We start from the raw sequence: 25,968 nt of genomic DNA on the forward strand, positions 1-25,968 counted from the left end.
CATGGAGCATGTGCTGAGCAGGGCACTGTAAAGCTGAGCTGGGATCCCCTCTCACAGGGACTCTCTTAGGTCTGGAAAGTCTCTGAGCTCTTACCCCAGTCCATGGAATTCTACACATGTTCCTTGTAGGGTTGATGGTTTAGGCTCCTGTTTAACTGAAGTGATGCACAACATTTTTATACTCCCCTAAATAATAACTGAACATACATGTTATGGAAGAGGCATCTTTCTTATGAACTTCTCAGGAATTATTTCAGTGAAAACTGGGTTCAAAATCATTTAAACGACCTCAGCAGCTTGCTTCTAAAACACACTCAATAAATGATTTATTTCAGGGAGCTCAGGACAGGGCAATTGTCAGCAAAGTGCACAACACTGTGCTCTGCACTCCCCACCCAGAGGGAAGGCTTTAGGCACTTCAGTGTAATTCAGTGCAAAATTTGACTAAGCATGTTGAGAGTAATTTTTGCTACCTGCTGGATTTGAATACTTTAAAAGTCTGCAGAGAAGTTGTTTCCAGCTGAACTTCCTGCTCCCTTCCCAGCGCTGCCCTGGGCTTTGCTGAGTGCCCGGGGTGTCCTGTCCTGCTCCAGGGTTTGGGGTGATGGACACGAGGGACCAGCCGAGCTCTCCGGCCTGCAGCTGCAGCCGGCAGGGGGCGCTGCCACCCCAAAACCGCCGGGATCGGCGCTTGAAGGGATTGTAATGAGGCACCAGGGTTAGGGTTAGGGTTAGGGTTAGGGTTAGGGTTAGGGTTAGGCTGGAAGTTTTCATATCTGACTATATTTTTGCTGGCAGTTTAGCAGCAGCTGGAGGAGGATTATCCATGGAGACTGAAAGGAAGTATAGAGAGGAAAACAAGCCTCCTGCCTATTTCTCTGGCTGGAGACCAAGCAGAGAAGTATCCTGACTAAACTGTGAGAAAACCAGTGCATAATCTGCAGAACTACACTGATGTGTGAGGAAATGTCATCTTGGGGCTGTGTGAATCAGTGAATCAAAACCCCTGAAATTGCAACCCCTTGTGAATGTTCACACTCCCAGTCCCCAGTGCTGCTGATGGAGGTGAGAGCCAGTCACAGTCAAGGTCTGTAAAGTCTCCTGGGATTTTGGAAATGAGTGTCCTGGGGGACTTCTCTCCTCCCCTGTTTCAGAGTCAGGCTGTGCTGCTGCTGTGGTGTTCCCCTGAGAGCTGCTTGGCATGGATGAGGATTTCTCACTCACACTGTGTAGAACATGCAGGTGCTGCTGTTGTCCCTTCACCTTAAGGCATCCCACAGAAATCACTGGTAGAGAGCTGGGGCTTTGGGTTAGTTGAACCTTTGTTAGTAATTTTTCAGGACAGATGGTTGGAGTAGGACTGGGGCTTCAGGAGCCATATCCAAATTTCCATAGAAGGGGCCCCTTAAGAATGAAGGGGGTTCTTAGACAGTTTCTCCACTTCTGTAATGGTTTATTTAATCCATGTGGCCCAGACAAAGGGCTGTCCTCCTGAAGGTGTTTTAGATGACTTTTGGCATTGAAAATTCCTGGTGATCCTCACTGTGTACTGCAGAGACCACAATATAGATGCATTCAAAGAGCATGTCCCAATAATATTTAGAATTTCTCCACATGTCACCAGTCTGGAGATGGGACCAAAAGCCTTTACTCACTCTGCATCCTAATTCCACTGCATTCCATTCCCAGCAGTGCCCTTTCCTTTGCATTTGTTCAAAGAGACAAGGAATGTAGCTGGACATCACTAGGATTTATTCAGGGCTCAAGAAACAAAGATGTAAACTTCTCCCTGCTCAGAGCTCTGATAGTTAAAAAACCTGCTCCCAGAATTCAATCCACAGAAATGGAGGCCAGAGCTGCAGGTGCCCCCAGCCAGGCCATGGCAATCTCACAGTGCTCCTGGCTGGATGGGGTGATTCCTGCTGGAGGAGGAGTGGCTTGCTCATGTGGAAGGGAGCTCACAGGCTTCACCAGTGTCCCCTGGGTGAGGGGGGACCCCAGCTCTGTCCTGGGGATCGGTGGCTCAGCAGCTCCAGCAGGGCCCGCTCTGGGAGCCCCCTGGCTGTGCAGGCACTAGCTCTGAGTATTCATATCCAGAGTTCTCTCGATCTCCACTCTTCGTGGCAGTGAAGACACAGACGAGCCAGTCCAGCAAGAAGTCTCCAGCGTCCATAAACCGCTGCTCCAGCCTCCTGCAGCGCGGCCCCGCGGGGGCCCCGCCCGCCTCGCAGCCCCAGATGTTCCGCACGCCCAACTCCGCGGGAGGCAAGGCCATCACAGGTACTGCAGGTACTGCTGCCCTGGGGGCAAGGCCAGCACAGGTACTGCTGCCCTGGGGGCAAGGCCAGCACAGGTACTGCAGGTACTGCAGCCCTGGAGGCAAGGCCAGCACAGGTACTGCAGGTACTGCAGGTACTGCTGCCCTGGGGGCAAGGCCAGCACAGGTACTGCAGGTACTGCTGCCCTGGGGGCAAGGCCATCACAGGTACTGCAGGTACTGCTGCCCTGGGGGCAAGGCCATCACAGGTACTGCAGGTACTGCTGCCCTGGAGGCAAGGCCAGCACAGGTACTGCAGGTACTGCAGGTACTGCTGCCCTGGGGGCAAGGCCAGCACAGGTACTGCAGGTACTGCTGCCCTGGGGGCAAGGCCATCACAGGTACTGCAGGTACTGCTGCCCTGGGGGCAAGGCCAGCACAGGTACTGCAGGTACTGCAGGTACTGCTGCCCTGGGGGCAAGGCCATCACAGGTACTGCTGCCCTGGGGGCAAGGCCAGCACAGGTACTGCTGCCCTGGGGGCAAGGCCATCACAGGTACTGCAGGTACTGCTGCCCTGGGGGCAAGGCCATCACAGGTACTGCAGGTACTGCTGCCCTGGGGGCAAGGCCAGCACAGGTACTGCTGCCCTGGGGGCAAGGCCATCACAGGTACTGCAGGTACTGCTGCCCTGGGGGCAAGGCCAGCACAGGTACTGCTGCCCTGGGGGCAAGGCCAGCACAGGTACTGCAGGTACTGCAGCCCTGGGGGCAAGGCCATCACAGGTACTGCTGCCCTGGGGGCAAGGCCAGCACAGGTACTGCAGGTACTGCAGGTACTGCTGCCCTGGGGGCAAGGCCATCACAGGTACTGCTGCCCTGGAGGCAAGGCCATCACAGGTACTGCTGCCCTGGGGGCAAGGCCAGCACAGGTACTGCTGCCCTGGGGGCAAGGCCATCACAGGTACTGCAGGTACTGCAGGTACTGCTGCCCTGGGGGCAAGGCCATCACAGGTACTGCAGCCCTGGGGGCAAGGCCATCACAGGTACTGCTGCCCTGGGGGCAAGGCCAGCACAGGTACTGCTGCCCTGGGGGCAAGGCCATCACAGGTACTGCTGCCCTGGGGGCAAGGCCAGCACAGGTACTGCTGCCCTGGGGGCAAGGCCATCACAGGTACTGCAGGTACTGCTGCTCTGGGGGCAAGGCCAGCACAGGTACTGCTGCCCTGGGGGCAAGGCCAGCACAGGTACTGCAGGTACTGCTGCTCTGGGGGCAAGGCCATCACAGGTACTGCTGCCCTGGGGGCAAGGCCAGCACAGGTACTGCAGGTACTGCTGCCCTGGAGGCAAGGCCAGCACAGGTACTGCAGCCCTGGAGGCAAGGCCAGCACAGGTACTGCAGCCCTGGAGGCAAGGCCAGCACAGGTACTGCTGCCCTGGGGGCAAGGCCAGCACAGGTACTGCAGCCCTGGGGGCAAGGCCATCACAGGTACTGCTGCCCTGGAGGCAAGGCCAGCACAGGTACTGCAGGTACTGCAGGTACTGCTGCCCTGGAGGCAAGGCCAGCACAGGTACTGCAGGTACTGCTGCCCTGGGGGCAAGGCCATCACAGGTACTGCAGGTACTGCTGCCCTGGAGGCAAGGCCATCACAGGTACTGCAGGTACTGCTGCCCTGGAGGCAAGGCCAGCACAGGTACTGCTGCCCTGGAGGCAAGGCCATCACAGGTACCTAGTGCCTTCCAGCTTGTGAACTGCTTGCTGTCCACACCCTTCCCAGCCTCAGGCTGCTCCATCCATCACTGTCCCTTCAAAGCTGCTCCCACGAGCAGCTGAGGGGATTAGATCTGTTGTAATCTCTTCCCAGTGACAAGTTGTTTCTGTTAAACATCATGGTGACCACAAGGTGGAAAAGACCCCGTTTCAAATCCCAGTGTCACAAACTAGAAGAGCTCCCTGACAAGGACTGGTGGAATGGCTTGTCAGGAATGGGGATTTTTGGCTGGTTTTCAGCACTGTTTGGCATTCAGTGTTTGTTTCCCTCAAGGTGATGTTTTCAGGCTAAGCCTGTGCCTTTAAAAGTGACACAGAGTACAACTGTTTCACAGTGCTCCATTCCCCACGGGAACCTCTGAGAGACAGACAGAAAGATCAGTATTACAGTACTATTACTGAGGAGTTTGAAAATGCAAGTTAGGATTGATCCTCTCATTGTCTCAGTTTCTCCTTCCAAACAAGAGCAAGCCTAAAAAAAAAAAAAGGAAGAAAGCAAAGACTACTGAAAAATAACAGTTAATAAATAGGGTGTGAAGCATAGTGTGCCATGTGCAGTGGGAAGTGCTCTCTCTAGTGGGATTGATGGATAGAGATTCCATCTGGGTGCAGAAGAAGAGAAGAAGGGCTGATCAGTCAGTGTTTAAACACCCCCAGGATGTCTGGCATGGACAGATGCTGGGTATGAGAGGTGCCCGTGGTGGGAGAGGCCATGGATGCTGAACAAGGATGGCTTATGTTGGATACATAGGATGGATGGATAGATAGATAGATAGATAGATAGATAGATAGATAGATAGATAGATAGATAGATAGATAGATGGATTGATGGTAGGTGACACTGGTGTGGTGCTGAGGCCCCGAGTCCAGTCTCAGACTGGTCACCTGTGTTCACAGGTTTTAAGGGCTGCTTGTTGCCTTAAGGAAGAGTAAGATAAGGGTTGGGTTTTTTTGCAGGGGAGGAAGCCATGACCTTTCTGGTTCAGTCAGGATTGGTGTTCCTGGGCTCCCTAAGAGCCAATCCAGGCCACCTCAGCCAGAAGGCATTCAAGGAAAATACCCACCTGTTATCCCTTCACTGAATCTGGCCCATTTGCCTCCAAAATGAGGTATTTGACCTTTCTGCTGTATTCAGGGTCTGTGATTATGTGGCACAGGAGCAAGTCTTGCCTCCTGTCTGCCTGGCTCTGTATCCAGTGTTGACCAGTCACCATCTCTGCTTTGTTCTCCACCCAGCAGAAAGTGCTTTCAGCAGAAGAGTGGAAGGCAAGGTGCAAAACAACTTTGAAGAAACAAACAGCAATTCACAGAACTCCAGTGGTAAGTGTGGTGTCACCCCTTCCTGCACTTCCATGTTCCTCTCCAAGCAGGATCCAGCTGTGCTCAGTGGATGTTGGTGTATGAGGGTACCTTGTTTAAGCTCACTGGCAGCCAGCCCTCCTGGGGTAGTGCCTTATTCTCCCTCCTCCCCAGGCACTGCAGCCCTGTCAAACAGGTGATGTGGGAATCACAAACCAAGGACCAGGTACCTGAGCAAAGGGATTTCAGAGGGGAGCCAAGATGTGGAGAAAGGATGGATGGAGGTCAAGCAGTACTTGTGCTGTGTTGGTGTATCAATGCAGTCCTGGTGGAGCAAAGACATTTGCAAGCAACAGAAGTTTGGGGACTGTGGATAGAACAGCAGTTTACACATTACAGTGATGCTGAGCATGACAGTTTATTTAAATGTCACTGTAACCAGTGTCCAGCTCTTTGTGCAGTAAATCAGATGTGTATATGTGAGACCAAAATACATGTGCTAGAAGGAATGAAAGCCCCCTCCACTTGTGCAGTTTCCTTGCAGTGTTCAGTCCAAGTGGTAGTAACTGAACATAACCACTGGCCCAGACAATTTTCAGGTCCAGCACCTATAGAGTTTTCTATGCAAGGTTTTTATCCTGCCTGTGTATTGCCTGGCCTTTCAGTGGGCCACTACCATTTTTCATTCTCCCTAATTGGAGCAGAAGTGACAGACCAAATGAAATATAGTTTTGGCATCTTGCTGCAGAGATAACATGCCAGCAGAAAAGCCTGGCCTCCCTCCATTCTCCATCCAAGAGAAGCAGAATATGTGGTGTTGGCAATGCCTGTGGCTGGAATGGACAGGTAAGGGGTGGGATGTCTCCCTGGAGCAGCTTACACAGTGCCTGTTGGGGGTGGTATCTGCCTCAGAAGCAAGCAAGGGGATTTGGAACCATGTTGAAGAGCAGGGATGTGGTGTTGGAAAACTCATGTGTAGTGGCAGAGTGGGTGATGGGGAATGGGGAAAAAAGTTGTTTGTTGCTAAAATACTGTGTGTTGTGTTTCGGGGAGCAATGCTGTACTAATCATCATTCACCCCAATTGCAGCTGGTCATTCGGGGACAGAAAAACCTAAAGAAAAGAGGTGTAAGCAGAACCCATCAGGTGAGCTTGTCTGTGTTTCAGGCCCTTAGTGCTGTTCCTGCTGGACAGCCAGGAGTCCTTGGGGCTGCTGGGCCTGGGCAGCGAGCCCAGCCTGGCTGTCAGACATGGCTCAAGGCAGTGTAGTCACTGACTAGCAGAGCTCCCAGCCTGGCTGCAGCCCTGGACATTGCCCTGGCCTCTCTGCAGCTCATGTCCTGTCTTCTCTGGGTACTGGCAGTGTTTTGAAGGGTTTCAAAGCCTTTAAGTGCACATCTGTAAATGCCAATACACCACTTGGGGCCCTGACTCCTCTGGAGCCCTTGGAAATCAGCAGATTTGAGATTGTACCTATTTTATTCCTGTCAAAGCCTGTACAGCCAGAAAAGGAAGAGCAGAAATATCTTCCTTCCTATCAGACAGGTCATTCCTTAAGCCAAGAAATCTGCATTGTAAACCTGCTGGCTGCTCTAGTCAAGTTTTGCAGGAGGGGAGAAGAGCCTGTAGCATGAACCTGTCCAGGAAGCACTGTCAAGAAACACAAAGAGTGGCTGTACTGAGCACTCCAAGACTTCAGTTCTTTCTGAAACTATTAAATACTGACCCACTCTTGCTGTGGCACATCTCCCAGAGTCTCCCTCCATCTCCTTCTACCAGCTCACATCACACTCATCCTCCTCAATCTGTTTCTTTCTGGATCACAACATTTAAAGCATATGAGGGAAAGTTCATAGCAAAAACAAAACAAAAAAAACCAGAAATTCTTACAAGCTGAGTAGCAAGTTTCATGTGATTTGCTCATCTTGTTTCCTGTAAGGAGTGTTTCTGTCTGCACCACATGTAGTGTCAGTTTATTTTAGTGGCTCAGTCAGTGGCCTTGCAGGCTGCAGGGGATGTGCAGCTACTCACCTAAAGCTTTGATTGAGCCAGGAAACCTGAGGAACTCAAGTGAGCTGCCCAGGACTCGTTTGAGGGGAGTTGGGCTCTGGTTGGAAGCAGTTCCTTTCTGCACTAAACAGCTGGCATGCTCCTCACAGCCAGGCTGGTGCATGGGGATGTACAAACTTCTTCCCTTTTTCCTTCCTTTATCTGTCTTGCACCCTCTTTTCTTCCCCAGCCCTGTTTTCCCCTTTTGGCTCCATTTTTGTGCTGTTTCCTACATGTCCCATTCAGTGCTCTTTTCCAGCCCTTGCACCAAGCCATTTCTCCTTTTATTCTTTTCAGTTCTCAGGCATCCCAATGGCCTCATTGGCAGCAGCCTGAGTGAGCATCACCAGTCACCATGAGTGTCACTGGTGTCACAGAGAGGCCCTGGAGAGCTCTGTGTGCTCAGCTGTCCAGGCAGAGCTCTCTGTGGCTGCCTTTTGGAAGAGCTGACATGTCCTTGCCTCCCATTTCCTTCTTTCCATAGCTGTGTCTCAGTGGGTGGGACAAACACCATGTGGCTCAGTGTCACATGTGGGGTGGGAACTCTTGGGTGATTCTGGCACCATGGGCTTGTCCTGTCTTGTGCTCCAACCAGCAGATTTCTCCCAGGCAGGGAAGCAGGTAGTGGTAATGTGGTGGGGAATGACAGAAGGATGGACACTTCTGTCCTCCCACTCCCATCTGCTGTTTGCTTGTCACCAAACTGCTGCTGTGAGGAACAGTCACCAGGTTTGGGAGGTAAATGTAGGTCCCAGCTGAGCAGCCAAGAGCTGTGTGACTTGGCCTTGTTAAATGCCTGATGGCTCCTGCTCTCTGTGGGTGTGAGTTTTGTGTCACAGGCTCAGCTATAGAGGTACCAAAGAGAGCAGCAGAAGTTTTTAGGCCACCCAGCTGGGGAAATTCTGCTTTTTCCCTGTATCACCATCCTGACTGCAGTGGCACAGTCCCCTTGGAGTCTGGAGGGAGGGGCAGGACGAGCAGAGCAGGGAGATCAGCAACTGAAACCACCTAAAGTACTCTGGGGTGCAATGCTGTAGGGAGTCCTGAGTGGGGATAAGAATGGAAATGTTGCATTTTGGATGTCCCTTCCCTATGCACACAGTCCCAGTCCTTTCACAGTGAATGCAGGTACCTGACATCCTTACCTGTGTGAGCTGAGATCCTTACCTGTGTGAGCTGAGATCCTTACCTGTGTGAGCTGACATCCTTACCTGTGTGAGCTGACATCCTTACCTGTGTGAGCTGACATCCTTACCTGTGTGAGCTGATCCTTACCTGTGTGAGCTGACATCCTTACCTGTGTGAGCTGAGATCCTTACCTGTGTGAGCTTATCCTTACCTGTGTGAGCTGACATCCTTACCTGTGTGAGCTGACAGCCTTACCTGTGTGAGCTGACATCCTTACCTGTGTGAGCTGAGATCCTTACCTGTGTGAGCTTATCCTTACCTGTGTGAGCTTATCCTTACCTGTGTGAGCTTATCCTTACCTGTGTGAGCTGACATCCTTACCTGTGTGAGCTTATCCTTACCTGTGTGAGCTTATCCTTACCTGTGTGAGCTGACATCCTTACCTGTGTGAGCTGACATCCTTAGCTGTGTGAGCTGACATCCTTACCTGTGTGAGCTGACATCCTTACCTGTGTGAGCTGATATCCTTACCTGTGTGAGCTGACATCCTTACCTGTGTGAGCTGACATCCTTACCTGTGTGAGCTTATCCTTACCTGTGTGAGCTTATCCTTACCTGTGTGAGCTGACATCCTTAGCTGTGTGAGCTGAGATCCTTACCTGTGTGAGCTTATCCTTACCTGTGTGAGCTTATCCTTACCTGTGTGAGCTGACATCCTTACCTGTGTGAGCTGAGATCCTTACCTGTGTGAGCTGACATCCTTACCTGTGTGAGCTGACATCCTTACCCCTGTGTGAGCTGACATCCTTACCTGTGTGAGCTGATCCTTACCTGTGTGAGCTGACATCCTTACCTGTGTGAGCTGACATCCTTACCTGTGTGAGCTTATCCTTACCTGTGTGAGCTTATCCTTACCTGTGTGAGCTTATCCTTACCTGTGTGAGCTTATCCTTACCTGTGTGAGCTTATCCTTACCTGTGTGAGCTGACATCCTTAGCTGTGTGAGCTGAGATCCTTACCTGTGTGAGCTTATCCTTACCTGTGTGAGCTTATCCTTACCTGTGTGAGCTGACATCCTTACCTGTGTGAGCTGAGATCCTTACCTGTGTGAGCTGACATCCTTACCTGTGTGAGCTGACATCCTTACCCCTGTGTGAGCTGACATCCTTACCTGTGTGAGCTGATCCTTACCTGTGTGAGCTGACATCCTTACCTGTGTGAGCTGACATCCTTACCTGTGTGAGCTTATCCTTACCTGTGTGAGCTTATCCTTACCTGTGTGAGCTGACATCCTTAGCTGTGTGAGCTGACATCCTTACCTGTGTGAGCTGACATCCTTACCTGTGTGAGCTGAGATCCTTACCTGTGTGAGCTGACATCCTTACCTGTGTGAGCTTATCCTTACCTGTGTGAGCTGACATCCTTACCTGTGTGAGCTGACATCCTTACCTGTGTGAGCTGAGATCCTTACCTGTGTGAGCTGACATCCTTACCTGTGTGAGCTGACATCCTTACCTGTGTGAGCTTATCCTTACCTGTGTGAGCTGACATCCTTACCTGTGTGAGCTGACATCCTTACCTGTGTGAGCTGACATCCTTACCTGTGTGAGCTGACAGCCTTACCTGTGTGAGCTTATCCTTACCTGTGTGAGCTGACATCCTTACCTGTGTGAGCTGACATCCTTACCTGTGTGAGCTGAGATCCTTACCTGTGTGAGCTGACATCCTTACCTGTGTGAGCTGACATCCTTACCTGTGTGAGCTGACATCCTTACCTGTGTGAGCTGAGATCCTTACCTGTGTGAGCTGACATCCTTACCTGTGTGAGCTGACATCCTTACCTGTGTGAGCTGACATCTTACCTGTGTGAGCTGAGATCCTTACCTGTGTGAGCTTATCCTTACCTGTGTGAGCTGACATCCTTACCTGTGTGAGCTTATCCTTACCTGTGTGAGCTGGTATCCTTACCTGTGTGAGCTGACATCCTTACCTGTGTGAGCTGACATCCTTACCTGTGTGAGCTTATCCTTACCTGTGTGAGCTTATCCTTACCTGTGTGAGCTGACATCCTTACCTGTGTGAGCTGAGATCCTTACCTGTGTGAGCTTATCCTTACCTGTGTGAGCTTATCCTTACCTGTGTGAGCTGACATCCTTACCTGTGTGAGCTGGCCTCTGGCTGCCACAGAGCAGCTCTGTGCTGCATGGCAAACCCTGCTTTGGCCTGCTTTGAGTCCCAGCCTTGTCTCCCAGCAGGATGGGATGGGGACGGGGGTGGGTGAGGGACTCAAGCTGTCATCCACATTATGATGGAGAGTGTCCTTTGTACTCATGGAAAAGGGTCTCCACATACACTTGAACTTGCTTTTTGATGAAACCTGGAAGTTCCACAGTGCTTTAAAAATAGCATCCTGCTAAAATGTTCCAATTGCTCCCTGCTGCTGCTTTGGGAGCACAGGCAGCAGAGGTGCCAGGTCACACAGAGCTTCTGTTCATCCACTGCTGAGCCAAGGCAGGAACAGAAAGCAGTGCCATGACCTGATCCTGAAGCATGGGATGGGCTCACTGGGATGAACAGCAGAAGCTGTTATTCCTTAGGGTGTCATAAAGCTGCTTTCCAGGGAACCCTCCCTGGGAGGGTCATTCTGCTGGCTCTTAACACATGCTGGGGTTTTCCGGTCTAAATTCTCAAGAGGCCAAACAATATTTCAAGGCCAGCTTGTGCAATGTAAAAGGCAGTGCTGATCAGCCTGAGCATGGCCAGGGAAATCCCCAGAAAGGGGCTGGGCTGAGTGTTGTGTTCCACAGTGAAGGCCACTGCCTTCCTTTTCATCCATGTGTGGCTGGAGAGGAGCCCCTGGCTGGGGCTGGGCCCTGCTCTGGTGCCCTCTGTCACCCCAGGGCTCCCAGGCTTTGGGGTCTCCCCAGGGTCTCCCTTCCTCTGACTCCAGACAGGGACAATGACCTTCCTCAGGGACTAGTACCATCTCTAGCTCCAGTGTTTGCAGCCAGTGCACCTTCAGCCATTGTTTTGGGCTATGGATGACTCCTTTTTGAAATGAAGGCCAAGAGGGATTAAGGAAATTGTGAGAATCCAAGAAGTAAAATAAAAGCAAAAAAAGGGTGGGGAAAAAGCTCTTTAGTTCCAACACCTTCAAATACAGCCATCAAGGGGGAAATCTAATTGAAATTGTCAGTGTTTGTTGAAGTCTGAATTTGCTCTGTGTTATGGGTGTGAAAGAGAACAGTTAAAATTATGTAGGGAATTGGGAAATATTTTGAACTTTCAAGGTTGATTTAAGCTGTATAAACATGTCTCAATTTCATCTGTTGCTTTAGGGAACTATTACTGTCAGAACTTCCAGTGCAACAAATTTTAGCATTTACAGTTTTTAAAATGTCAACACTTTTCATTTCTATTTACACAGGGAAGCTTTGCTTTCCAGCACTGTTTATTCCAGACTGGGGAGAGGGTCAATGGAAATGTCTTCTTCCTTTTGAATTAGTTTGTGCCAAGCTGAGATGAGATTGAGACCAAAAAAATTTTATTTCCTGCATTTTATTTAGAGTAAAAATTCTTGGACAAGCCTGAGAATCCCTCATTGTCAGGATTTAAAGGACACAGATTTTAAACATGGATTTTTGGAACTGACAAGCTTTCTTCCCTGGTGTGGCCATACATCCCCTTCTGCTCATCCCCTGTAGTCCAGCCATCACACAGCCCATCTGAGGGCATTTCTGCTGGAAAGACTGCACTTTTAGGATAGCATTTTTGGTGGGTGAGTGCAACTTTAGTGTTTGGGGCATAATAATTCTTGATTACTGATTGCAGTGTGACACTAGCACAGCCAGCCCCCCCTGCCTCTGCCTCCTGAGGTGCACCCAGCTGCCTCTCAGGCTCTGTCAGCACAAATACAACTTCCACTAACTTTCATCTGGTAATTCTCTTCCTCATCTGTGCTGTGGGGCAGCTGCAAGTCTCCATGGAGTTGGGAGAGCCAATGGCCAAATTTGAGGAGTGAGGAAAAGGGGAAGGGGAGTTGTTCTGTGAGCTCCCACTCTGTTCACAGCACAGGGAGTGCTGATGATGGGGCAGCACAGTTGCACAAAGAGACAGAGCTGCATGTTCAGAGCAGCCTGGAGTGCTGTGCCCAGGAGGAGGGTAAGCAGCTGAGTGCAGCTCCCACCAGAGTCACACAGGGAGACATTCAGTTAAGGAAATGTCACTTTGCTTGCTTGCATAAATAAGTCACTGTGTCCACTGGGCATTTGTGTGGAATTGAGGTTTCTAGGAATGAACTGTTTATTTCTGGTGCCATGTTAATTTAAGCTGTTCAACAGGCAACTTGCAGACAGGAAGAAATATTTCTGGGTTAAAATAACCACTCAGCCTCCAGTCTCTGTGGGTGATATCCTGCCAATTGCTCCAGAGCCTTGACACCAGGCAAGAATTGAGGCAATCCATATGAAAGCTCTGAGGCAAGGAGCACTCAGCAGAACTGGGGCATGCAGCCAGGGGTAGGGCTGGGATTGCAGTCTGCAAGCACAGACACTGGGCTGGGGCTGGGCAGGGCATGGCCAGAAGAATCCCTGAGAGAGTAAAGTGTGCAGAAAAACCTGAACTCTCATTTTGCCTGGAGAATCTGTGGAGGGGAGGATTACAAAGCCCCAGTGCAAGGTGATTTATCATTAATCAGACAAACTCTGGCATTTCTATGATTGTTGCTTTAGTAGAAGTGACTGTGCAGTAACAAGGATGTGACAATGCATGGATAAAAAATGTTCAGTTATAAATCTGAAGACCAGAAAAATCCTAAGAGTCTTCCTTCAATAGAAGAGTGTGGCATTGAGTACCTGAACTGCTGTTTCATACTGACAGTGGTTTCCATGTGAGTAGCAAGCCAAGCATAATCAGGGCACTGTGTCAGCACTTCTGGCTGGAGAGCAGCCAGTGCTGAGAATTCCTTGGGCTGTTTTAAGTGTTCTGTGCCACTGCTGGGCTCTGTGCCTGCTCCAGATCAGATTCTCCTCTGGGGGCACAGTGAAGTTGGGGTTTGCCCCTCGAAAGCTCACGTGCAGCTGAGCTGCTCCAAGAGCCCTGGAGTGCTTGGAGCCACAGGTGGTGCTGTGGCCATGGTGTGTTTCCTGAGTGGGCACAGAATGGGGACCAGGCACACACAGAGGGGCCTGGAGGAGCCTGCCCTGCTCAGCAGCTGCAGGAGCACCTGGAGCACTGCTGGCAGATGGCAATGTGTGAGGAGATCAGCAGCATTCTGTAGGAGCTGGTGTCTGCCATGCATCCCCTTTCCACAGCACTGTCCAGTCATGTCTTTGCCAAGCATCATCCATGCCTTCATCTCCATTCCTTACAGGCTGGCCCTGCCATCTGGAGCCTCTTCAGCAGCTCAGGTCCTCAGCCATTGGGATGTTCAGCAGAAAGGCTCACTGTGCTTGTCCCATGCAGTTCATGAGGGCAGTCTTCCTTCCAAGGAAACCAGGCCATGTCAGAGAGCCCTGAGAGCCTCAGCCATGGATCTGCCAGCTCACCTTGGACCAGGGACCCTTCTAGAAATGTTCTGAGTTCATGGCTGAATATTTAACATTAATAGTTAATGATTTCTGCCCCTCTGCAGGGGTCTGACCCTAAAGGACCTCACCTGGGAGCTGTAGGAAACCACACATGGTGTGAGGTGCTGGGATCACTGCTGCTGCTCCAGGGCACTGGGAGCTGGATGCAGACAACTCCTGGTTGCCCAAGGGGCAGCCAGCACCCAGTTTTCAGTCACCCCTTAGAGAAGGGCAACCTGCAAGGTGTGCTGCATAGGAAATGTGCATTCTCAGCCTGAAGTAACTGCACTGCTTAGGAACTCTTTCCTTTGGCATCCAGGGAGAATGAAACTCCCTGGCTTTCCCTCCCAGCTTTAGTTTAAAGGGGCTGTATGGTGAAACTGGGAATTTGCATCTGGAATACCAAGCAAGAGTTTCTTGCCCCGTGGCTTTTTTTTTTGCTAGGTTGCTTTGCTTTGCTTTCCTTGCCCCTTGTTTCCATTGCTGTAGCATTGGGTGTGTGTTAAAATTGGACAGGAAAGAACCCTGGCCATAAGAAATTGAGCAAGAGAGAAAAATTGGACATGTTGGACATGTTGGATTTTGTGGTAGATGGACTCCCATCCTGCCCTGCCCTGCATAAGTCTGGGAGTGCAGAGTAGGGATAAGGAGCAGGGAGCAGATGGGCAGAGCTGTGTAGAATGCAGCAAGGTCTCTGCCAGTCTCAATATTTAAATCTCTTTCTTTTTTGCAGAAACCGCAAGTCCCCTGATTTCAAATCCTTTCCCGCTTTTACGAAGTAAGTGTGATGGATGTCTGTGGTGCCAGAGGCAGGGACTGCCCTCCTGCAGCCCTGCTGCCCTGCCTTCTGAGCAATTCTCATCAATAATTGCTCTTTTATTACAACTCCAGGTGTCAAAGAATAAAATGCCTCACTTCTGTGGCTCTGGTGTCAGATTTAAATGCAACAGAAATCCTCCAGGGTGTTTCTGTGCAGTCTGGGGCTGCCAAATCCCTTCATATTCAATCTTCAGGGAGTTTTTTTGTGAGTGTGTTCTGAGAGCAAGATTTGAAAATGAACCCGTATTTAAGTTCTATTTACACACAGGAAAACTTGTCACCAGGGCTCAGCTCAGTGAACACCTGCACAGAGCCAGTTCCCTGGCTGGAGCCTGGGTTGGGGACAGGGAGCTGGCAGGAGGGGACAGAGCAGGGCTGGCATGGTGGACATGGGTCTCTGCTGGACTCAGCCCTGTGGACTTGGTGCTTTCAGCAGCTTCTTCCTTTGCCTTGCAGTGTGCTTGGGTCCTGGCACTGGCACTTTGGGCTGATCCCAGCTGTGCCAGCCTGGTGATGCAGGCCAGCCCTGAGCACGGCCAGGGGGGAGGACAGGTGCTCTTCTCCTCCTACAAACCTGAAAGAGAAACAAGGGCTTTATTCAGAACACGAGTTCATGGGGGGAGAGAAATCCAGTTAATGCCAAGACATGTTTGACAAGGGTGGTGAATTTGGGACTCCTCTTTTCCAAAATGCATCAGAGCACCTTGTTACCTCTTACTGTCTGAGCTGGCTGGAAGTGACAAGTTTTCAGGAAACTTCCACTGCTTTTGGGGTTTTTGTAGGATCCTACTACTGGTTCTGCTGCCTTGTCTCATGGGTTTGTGTCAAAGGGAAGGTGTAATTACACTGTTAGTAAAGCTAAAGCCAGTGGAAACACTGGGTGGAAATGCTGAGTTTTCCTTGCAGTTGTTCTTCATTTTTCACCCAGATGTGGACAGAAGTGTTGAAATGTGGGTCTTGTCTGCTGAGGAAGGAGCAGCCTGGGGGCTGTCCCTGCTGAGCCATGGTGGCATCCTGTGGTGTCTGTCACTGGCTGGTGAAACTTTCTGCTAAAGCTCTCAGCTGGCTTCAGACCAGGCTCTGCTACTTTCCTTGGCTTAGATGTGGCAATGAGAGTTAACATGGGAATTGGAGTGATTTATTCAAGCTAAGCACAGGCAGTGGCTTTCCCCTGCCTTGGCTCACACAGCTGCTGCCTTGCTCTGGGGCCTTGCTCACTGGGTAAAGGACTAATAAAAGTGTCTAATTATAGCCTTGGGAAAAGATGTTTTAAGTTGTGCAACCAGATGTGAGCATTAGTTCTGTGTGGCTCAGGACACTGCAGAGGTTTCACCAGCTGCTGGTTGAAAGCTGCTCTCAGAAAACACCTCCCTGAGCTCAGGGGCTCCTGTGGGCAGCACAGAAGGGTCCAGCTTCCCTTGTACCACCAGCAGCTGGGAGCAGAAGGGAGGCCTGGGGGCCCTTTGCTGAGCTCAGCCCACCAGAAGGAGAGCAGATCCTGTGAATGCTTAAACCTGAGCCTGAGTAAGGAAGAGCTGAAGTTCCCAGGGTGAAGGACAAGCAGAGGTTCTGCCATGGTGGGGCTGTGCTCCCAGGAAGGAACATGGGGCACAGGTGTGGCTCAGGTGGGTGTGCAGAGCAGTTTTGACAACTTTGCCAGTTTAAGTTGCAAGAGGAATCAAAGGGAGGAGGATTTACTGGATTGCCAGCCCAGGTGAACAGCTCTTTTCCAGCAGTGATTTTTCTCTGATTTGGGATACAGATTGCCTCTTTCTTCTTTCCACCTTCCAGATCCCTCTTCCTCTTCTAGCCCTGGCACATCCCACCTTCCTTCCAGCCAGCCTGACTGTTCCCAGCTCTGCACTCTGGAGCAGGGGGGCTCAGGAGCTGAAAGCTCAGAAGGATGAGTGTTGAGAGAGCTCAGGGAAATGAAGTGAGTCCATTCATTCCCATGAGGATTTCTGTACATCCTCCCGGGCATCCCTTCCTCTGGTTCTGGGACAGGCTTTGGATTTGTTGGGTGAATTTAAAGTTTTTGCTTATTTTGCCACATTTTTATTTGTGGTAAACTTAGACTTCTGTATGTTCATTGTCATTTTCAGAATGTGAAATTAGCTTTTGAAAGTAGGTGGTGATTTTGTTTCCAAAGTTGGACATCTCTGGGATAGAACAGAAGGAGCATCTTTTGGAATTGAGATCAAAATCAACACAATTTTTTTCTGAGGGGAGAGCTAGAAAAATAGCACAGGTTTGTGCTGGTAGAGTAGCTGAGAATACAGCAGGAGGGAGATGAAGCAGCTCGGGGACACAAAGTGAGCTGAGAAGGAAATGAGTGAAGCAGGAGAGCAAAACGAGAGTGGGAAGGGTGCAGCCTGCAGAGGGCTGGCTGCTGGGAGGGTTTGCCTGCCCTGGGGCTGGAGCTGAGCTGGGGGAAGAGCTGTGCTGGAATCCTGCTCCTGTGGGGCAGGGAAGGGCTGGGATGCAGTGCTGAGTGCCTCCCTCACTGTCCCCTCCTCTGCACACAGGCAGGGCTGGGCAGCTGTCTGTCTGTCTGTCTGTCTGTCTGTGTGCTGAGCTGTGGGTGGCACACAGGAGCTGCCAGTGTCCCGGGCACTGGGGGTGGCACCTGCAGCTGGAGCAGGGCAGAGGGGCAGAGGGGGCTCCCAGCTCCTCAGCTGCAGGAGCCTGTCAGCAGGCTCAGCAGGCTCTCAGAAGTGTGGCTGCTGCCTTTAGCTTCTTCACACATAATTTTGGTGCTTGAAGGGGCAGTCAGGCCCCCTCAGTTTGAGTTTCCATCAGAGCAGGCTGCTCCATGAGCAGCAGAGGCACGGGTGTGTCTGTAACACATTGAAATGCGAGCCCAAGGGGGAAGGTTTGCACCCACAGGGAGCCTTCTCCTCTCTGACAATTAAAACCAGGTCTAAACAATTAGATTGCATTGAACCTCTTGTGGCATTGTACCACAACTTCCTCACCACTGATGATTTCAGCACACACAGTCCCTATTAATTCCCAAGGACTAAAATCCCTTTGTACCACTCAGCTGTCCAAGTCTTCTCTTTTTTCCACAAGCAGTTACTTAAGTAATTTTTTTACTTTTAAGTAACCGAATTTCCAAACTTCTGTGCTGCAGCAAAGCCCTGGAGCAGCATCACAAGCAGGCACTGAGTTAAAACATTGAGCACAACTCCAAACAGAGCCATAATTTCAGAGGCTGTAGGTTCTGTGGCAAACACAGCATACAAGTACACAGCATAAAAGTACAGCTTATATAGACCTTGCTCATGCTCTCTTTTATGTTTTTTCTCAAGGATTCCTGTAGCCTTGATGTGGATTCTGGGGTTTGCTCCCTGACAGACTTCTCCCAGGGTATAGGCAGCCTTGTGCCTCCCTGGGCTTTGGTTCTTCTGTCCTGGGTGCTGGTGCTTCTGCTGATTCATTGGTACAGAATGTGTTTTTCCCTTTGAACTTAGATCTAGACATCTGAAATACTGTAGCAATAGACCCTGCTCCGTGTGTGTGCCAGGCACTTGTATCCAGAATTGTTCCAGATGTGTTTGTCCATTCTGCTGCCCCAGTGAGAGGTGGCAGTGCTGGTGTGGCTGCAGGGCCAGAGGCAAACTGCAAAGCTCCAGATTTCAGCACTGTAGTTCCAGATCACATCTGTCAACCAGTGCACTCTACTGATACTGTTAAACAGGCAGCTGCAAACATTTGCTTTTAGGTTAATTCAGTGGAAGAAAATGCATTTCAACACAGAACAGGGCTAAATGTATCTTTCAGCTCCCAAGGGAGCTCTGCACCCAGCTCTTTCCTCACTCCAGCTCATCCATATTGCTCTGGCACATGGCTCTCCTGCTCTGCTCTCAGCCTTCAGGCACAGCCCTGGTTCCTGTGCTTCCTGCCCTCCACCTCTGCTTCCCTGGCATCCTGCTGCCACCCAGCCCTGTGGCACTCACTGTCCCTGGTCTCACTGCATTTGGTGACAGCCACAAAGCCCCAGCTGAGCTCCCCCATGGCACTGCTCCACCCCCAGCCTCCAGCTACAGGATTTGTCACAGCCCAGTGCTCCTTGTCTCGCTCAGGAGAGGCAGCAGCCCCTGCAGGGTGACAGAGCTGGATGGAAGATGGATCCAGCAGGCTTTACTCACAGCCACAGCAATGGCAGGGATGGGCCCAAGGCAGGCTGCAGCAGCCTGGGCCAGCAGCCCCTGGCCAGTGGGCAGCCTCCCAAAGAAACTTTCCAGGTCCCTGAGATGCCCACACACAGCAGGGCAGCAGGTGCTTCCCTTAGTGCTCTGCCTGTGCCCTGGCCACGAGGGCAGCAGGAGCAGGTGCCCAGCCCCAGCCAGGAGCAGAGCCCTGCCCACAGCTGTACACACTGAGGTATGCACCTGTGCTGCTTCCTGCAGACTCTGTGTAATTCTTCTGAACTGATTTCTCCCAAACAGAGCCTTACACCTGTGGAGCTTGTGGAATCCAGTTCCAGTTTTATAACAATCTCCTGGAGCACATGCAGTCCCACGCAGGTAAGCTGGGCACTTCGACTCGCTGCAAGCAGAGAATTAAATTCTGTGCTGCTGCCTGGTGCTGAGCCCAATGTGTGTCCATAGGGGTCTCAGTGCTCCCATCCCCACAGCCCCAGTCATTTCACCTGCAACAAAGTCATCCCTCCAAGGCTGGAGCACACAGGCTCAGGGTATACTGTAAATATTGCTCCTTTCCACAGAGAGAGAGGGAATGTGCCATGCTGGCTCAGAGTCCATCACACTGCTCACTGCCTTTGTCCAGAGCTATCCAGACAACCCTCATTGCATTAGCTCCTACTGCAGCTTCAATTCCCCCTCGTGCCAAAGGGGTGGCTCTCGTGGAAGCAACCAAACCAAAAACACTTGCAGGGCAGCAGAGCCTTTGCCCACACAAGTCCTGTCCTGTGGTTGTGTCTCCTGGAGTTCTGCAAAGGACTGAAATGTGTTTTCAGAAGAAGAATTTGCCATTTCAGCAGCTGTGTTCAGTTCCCTCTCAGCTACCTACAAATGAGAACTCTTAGGAGTCATTCCAGTGCTTTGTTTCTAAGTTACTGTTTTCATTTCCTGTCTTGATGCATAAGAGATGATTTTAAAATTTCAAAGCCAAATCTGTTTCAAAGACAGCATCCAATATATTCAAAAATGTACAAACAGAATTAATTTTATATTGGTAGATTTTTTTCTTTTTTTTTTTCTTCCTCTTGAATAAATATTCAAGTGGACTACTACAGTTCTAAGAACAATTAAATGCCCTTTGATAGAGGTGTGTTCTCCAACAGACAGCTGCTCTGTTGAGATGCAGATGCAGTGCAGGCCCTGAGGAAAGTGGCACAAGGACAAGAGGCTTGAAGAAAAGCATATTTTCCTTTCTGTAACAGTTATGTTAATCAAAGTACTTACCTTGCTCTCTATTTTAGTTTTAGTCCTACTTTTAATAGTGTCACTTGACTTCTTCATCCATGAGGTTCCTCTATTCCATTTCAGTTCCTGTTGGCAAATCTTAGTGCAGGCTTTGTGTGTTGTTCAGCAGCTACTTTACTGATCATCTGTGCCGTGATACAAAGAGACTGTGGGAGCACTTTGTCAGCAGCAGGTGTGAGTTTGTGCTTCTCTTGGAGCACTGGGCTTCCTGTGGAGTAACTGGACTCTGTTACCATGAGGGGCAGTGGGGCTCTGCCCAGGGCAGGGCTGCCTTCCCTCCCTGGCCGTGGGTCTGTCCCTGCTGCTTGTCCATGGCCGTTTCTGTGCCTACACACTGTGTCCTGAGCATCCTGTTCTTGCTCTGGGCTCTGCTACTGAAATGCAGCATTTTGATTTCGGCTCTGGCTGACACAGCACAGGAGCTGAGGGGACAAGGGCAGCTCACTGGCAGGGTTGAGCTGTCCCAAGTGCTAAGCCAGTGCTGCCTGCAGCTTCCTCCTTGGTTCTCTTTACAAATGACCCATGGGGGTGGTGTGAGGGCTCCTTGTGGGGCTGGGGAGGCCTGGCAGAGGTGCCCAGAGGAGCTGTGGCTGCCCATCCCTGGAAGGTTCCAGGCCAGGTTGGACAGGGCTTGGAGCAGCCTGGGACAGTGGAAGGTGTCCCTGCCCATGGCAAGTGTGGGACTGGGTGAGCCTTAAGGTCCCTTCCAGCCCAAACCCAACTGTGGTCCTGTGGTTGCTCACCTGGGTTACTCTGGCCACAGAACAGGAGGGAGCAGTACCTGTGACTGGGCTCCTGTCACATCAGAGCTCTGTGAATGAGTAAATCCCCTCTGCCCAGCTCAGCATTACTCTTGGTAATCAGTTTTCTCATTGCTCCCTGCTCAGTTTGCCAGTCCCTTCCTCTGCCTGGCTGCCTCCTCCTGAAGTCCCCTGGTGCAGTGACAGTGAGGGTGTCAGTGTCTTCTTCAACTGCTTTCTGCAGGTGCCACCAAGGCTGTGCCCTGTGAAAGCCACTGTCCCCTCTGTGGCCTCTCTGGGTGTGGTGCTTGGCAGCCTGTGCTCACAGCTCTCCCCTTCCCCCCGTGTGCAGCTGGGCAAGTGGGCAGTGTTTGCTGCTGTGGGATGGGGCAAAACCAAAACAGAGGCAGGAAAACTGTCCAGAGTTGGGGGCTGTCCAGCTCCAGGTGTTCTGTGTCAGCAGGCAGCACTGAAGGCACACAGGGCCTGCACTTGCCCTGGCAGCTCTTTGGTGCCTTCAGCCTGACAGGAGGTGGCACTGACTGAGGGTCAGTCTCTCTTCCCAGGGAACAGCTGACAAGGGCAAGAGGAAATGGCTTCAAGTTGTTCCAGGGGAGGTTTAGATTTGAAGGCTTCTCAAGCACCCTGAGCCCAGGGCAGGGGTGGAGTCACCATCCCTGGAAGTGCTCAAGGAACACATGGATGTGGCACCTGGGGACATGGCTTAGTGGTGAATGTGGTGCTGGGCTGGGCTGATGCTTGGACTGGATGATATTACAGGTCTTTTCCAACCTAAACAAGTCTGCTATTCTGAGATTTCCATATCCAAGAACAGCATTGCCCCAACATCTCTGAAGTCTAGGAGTGCAGGGACCTTGCAGTGGTCAGCAAGTGGTGGCAGAGGATGCACAGACTGGGGACAGAGGCATGGCAGTGGTTTGTCCCTGGCCAGGGAATGGTTCATTGTGGGGATGCAGCGAGCCTGGATGGCTCAAATGCTCCCTCAGTTCATGTGTTCAGCAGCCCAGTTTGGTTTGTCCTGTCTAATGCAAAGGGCTGATCTCTTCCAGTGGCTGTGCTGCCTCCCCTGGACCCTTCTCACGAGGGACAGAAGCCAGGGAACATGCTGCTGGCCTCCAGAAGCAAAATCAGGGACATTCTGGCTCTTGAGTCATTCAGAGCGCTGAGCCCGGAGGCTGGAAGGTAATAAGGAGAGATTATAGCTTCATAAAGCAGCTACACAGTGAGGAGAAGCAATTAGAATGTAAATTTGGTGCTGAAAGGCAGAACACCAGGCAGAGGAATTTGTTCTGTAATTACACTGAACAATATACAGCTTTGACTCCCTTTAGAGTACTTTGTTCAGGTCGAGTGCTGCCATATAATGCCCTTCCTACAATCTAGACCCAGAAAAACAAAAGGAAGAGTAGGCTGAACCTGGATTAAAGGATTGGAGGCATGAAGAAAAATTAAGAACCATGATCTGTGTAGTTCACAGACTGCCTGATAAGGAAGATGAGGCTGAAATGTACAAATCTCATTAATGCCACACTGAGTGCCAGCAGATATTTGTATATAATAAATCCCCTATTATTAGGAAATAGATAAAAGAGTTATGGTGAGAAAATACAGAGAGTTTCTCCCCCTACTCATCCCTCATCAAGACAAGGAGGGCCTGAACCATGAGCAAAGTTAGTAGGCAGCATCCAGCATTTTCCTTTGGCCACCCACAGATGTTTGGAGTTGGGGACACTGGTGACATTGGCTCAAGAGCCATTAGTCTGGCAGATGCCAGGGGAAAGGTGATGTGTCACACCTGGTCATTGGTGCTCTTCACATCTCTGCAGCCCTGCAAAGTCCAACCTGAGTATGGCAGCACTCCCCAGCATGGCAGGGAGTTCCCCAGGCAAACACAGGCCCCAGGCAGTGCCAGAGGCTCTCCTGGGTTGTGTCCTGTTGTGTCCTGGATTGCTCTGAGCCTGTGCCAGTGCAGTGCCCACAGGTGACTGAGCAGCCTGTGCTGTTGGTGGGCAGGTCTGGAGTGCCAGCAGTAAAGGGCAGAGTGCTCACACAGGAGAGGGCCTGTGAGGAGGAGAGCACTGGAGCTCCACCACAGCCCTGCTGTCTCCCTGCTCTCCCAGGCTGCTGGCACATGTGGAGGAGAGCAGCTCTGCCCTGCCCTGTGTGTCCTGCTGGCACCCCAGAGCAGCCTGGCAGAGCTGGGGCTGCCTCAAGGTGCTGCTCCAGCTCGAGCTCCTCTGCCCAGAGCACAGGGCAGGGTCACTGCACTCTGTGCTGGTGTCCTGGGCTGCAGGGGCTGCCCCTGAGCTGGCCAGTCTGCACTCCCTGTAAAATCACTGGAGAGCCTGTGACTCCAGGTGGTTCTTACTCTAGGACAGGATCCAGTTCTGCCTGGGTGAATGAGTGGCACCCTGAGTGCAAAAGGAGCCACCTCAGAGGTGTGGCTGACAGGTGTCCAGGATTAGGTGTGATGAGTCCAGCTGTGATGTTTTCTTTGCTTTTATTTCCATCCTTCTGCTCAGCCTGGTCATCAGTGTCTCCATCTTTCTGCTTCCTCCTCCAGCCCATTTCATTGTGCACTATTCCTTCACAGCCTGTTTCACAGCACCCTTTCATACTGAAGCATGCTAAGAACTGGAAAATTTCCTTTGGAGGGAGGGGAGAAATTTTTGGGGCACAGGAGAGGAAAACATGGATACAGTACAGACTTTACTGATTTCTTGCTTTTCCTTGTAAGATCCCATCAGACTGGCAGCCAAAATGTTTAGCCCAGTTACACAATGCAGAAATGGGAGCATGAGCACAGAGACTTTGGGGGCACTTGGTGCCTGCAGCCTCAGGGTGGGATGGTCTTTGGTCCACACTCCAGAAACTTTGGCTTTGTGTTTTCAGCCTGAGGCAGCAGCCCCAGAGGAGATGGGCCCTTGCTCTTTATGGGGAAGAGCCTTGATTGCAGTGAGACCCTTAGATCCAGAGGAGCTGAGCACAGCTTGAAAACCAAAGTGCTTCCCTGAGAGAGCAGAACAGCCACCTGCAGTGCAGGAAGAGGCAGGGAGGGACAGAAGGGTCAGGGTCTGTTCCCCCTCATTTCAGAAGCAAATGAATGGCCCAAGTCAGGGTGAGCTTCCATTCCTCCTGGTGTGCAGCTTCAGCTCCTCAGGAGATCCTCAGGGTGCACTGATGGCATCAGTGTCCCTAGTGCACAGAAAGACATGTGGCACATATCAGCCACATTTTGGGAAGTGATAGATTGTGACTTCAAAGACAATTTCAAGGTCCCCTGAGGGTGCTGTGCCAGCTCACTGAAAGCTGCCTAAAAGGCACAGAGAGTGTGGTAGGTTGTTGTCCCCTCTGTTAAAGGAACCCTACATAAATGCTGAGCATTTGGGTAGTTTCTGCTTCTTTGTGCTTTAGGCATTATTTTGTGGTTTTAACTCCCTCCCTGTCTCTTGCCTTGCAGCTGACAATGAGAACAACATTGCCTCCAGCCAGCCCAGATCACCTCTCCCTGTGGTTGAAGAAAAGTGGAAACCACAGCTCCAAAGAAATAACGCCAACAACAGTACGTAGCAGCTTCTCACTTTGTCCCTGTCCAACAGGTGTCTCAGGGGTGCAGCAGTGATGGACACTGCACAAGGCACAAGGCCCTTGTCCTCACCAAACTGTCTTTGATTTCATCCTTCATTCATGTCCTACCTGGCAGAGCAGAGCACCCCTTCCCACTGCAGGAGTGCCACAAAGAACCCTGGGGTGGTTGGAAAGGTTTGTGAGGAAGATGCATTTGGTAACTCCTGGAAAAAGGTAACTTCTGATCTGAGGTCTGACTTCCTGGCCTGGAGTAAAAAAACTAAACCAGTTATTGTGTGACATAGGCACAGGGTGCCCAGAGCAGCTGTAGCTGCTCCTGGGTCCCTGGAAATGTCCAAGGCCAGGTTGGAAACTGGGGCTTGGAGCAGCCTGGGACAGTGGGAGGTGTCCCTGCCCATGGCAGTGATGGGATGGGCTTTAATGTCCCTTCCAACCCAAACCTGTCTGGGATTCTATGATTTGATGTCCATCTTTCCATCTGGGCTGAGTTGTGACTATCCCCCCACCAGGGGCAGGATGCAGATCTGCTCCCTGCTGCTCTGAGCAAGAGCAGGGCCTGTCTCTGGAAGTTCCTCTGTCCAGAAACCTGGGGGTACAAGTCCAGGGTTGGAGTTGTCTCCTCCATTATCTGGGAGTGTTCTGCCTCTTCGAGGGTCTCAGAACTGTTTTGTGCCTTGGCCCCTGCTCTCTCTGATTTACCAAAATATGAGTATTGGTCTAATACTGATACTCAACTGTGATGGACAAAAGACTCTGTAACAATTTAAAGTTAGAACCTGTGTGTTTATTGATCCTTGGGCAGCAGTGTGAGGTAATCCTCTAACACACTGCAAAATCACAGGTGATCACAGAGTCTATTTATTGACAAAGGATACAAACAAATGCATGTTCATAATAACAGCCCCTCTCATCCTCCCCTTCCTGTGGTAATTAGCTTGAATAGCTATTAAGCATTGATTGACTTCTTAAATTAAATCTGGGGTCGTTTTTTGTGGGGAGGGGTCTTAAAAGGAGGAAGTAAGGCGAGTCTTCCTCGCCCTGAACTCTCGACCTTTTCTATCAATGAGAATACAAATGATTTCTGGGGATAGTCCAGTTTCCAAAGAATGGGTTTCTGGTTGCATTGTCTGTGTTTCTTTGGGTCCGCTCACTGGTTTTGTCTTTTCCCATTGTAAACACAGTTGAGCAAACATAAAATGACAGACAATCAGTTATTTAAGTTTCAACTAACTACCTCAAGCCCGGTTTTCCAGGCTTTTTAACTTCTAACTTTTCATTATT

The 25,968-nt window shown here is 51.0% G+C and overlaps 1 protein-coding gene across 17 annotated transcripts in view; it reads left to right on the forward strand.

Annotated features, from left to right (window-relative positions):
* The window catches only part of ZNF618 (zinc finger protein 618), a 126,805-nt gene that overhangs the window by 92,444 nt on the left and 8,393 nt on the right, over nucleotides 1-25,968 (forward strand). For 5 of the 17 annotated variants that reach the window (XM_056505052.1, XM_056505044.1, XM_056505046.1 and 2 more), the window contains 5 exons: nucleotides 2,098-2,280; nucleotides 5,263-5,346; nucleotides 6,415-6,471; nucleotides 19,340-19,417; nucleotides 24,560-24,661. In XM_056505052.1, coding sequence (XP_056361027.1) covers nucleotides 2,098-2,280; nucleotides 5,263-5,346; nucleotides 6,415-6,471; nucleotides 19,340-19,417; nucleotides 24,560-24,661 — 504 coding nt within the window. Of the gene's footprint in view, nucleotides 1-2,097; nucleotides 2,281-5,262; nucleotides 5,347-6,414; nucleotides 6,472-14,802; nucleotides 14,848-19,339; nucleotides 19,418-24,559; nucleotides 24,662-25,968 lie in introns of all 17 variants that reach the window. The other 12 variants (XM_056505050.1, XM_056505055.1, XM_056505058.1 and 9 more) reach the window with 7 other exon arrangements.

The sequence above is a fragment of the Oenanthe melanoleuca genome, chromosome 17 (genome assembly GCF_029582105.1).
Source record: "Oenanthe melanoleuca isolate GR-GAL-2019-014 chromosome 17, OMel1.0, whole genome shotgun sequence".
NCBI lineage: Eukaryota > Metazoa > Chordata > Aves > Passeriformes > Muscicapidae > Oenanthe > Oenanthe melanoleuca.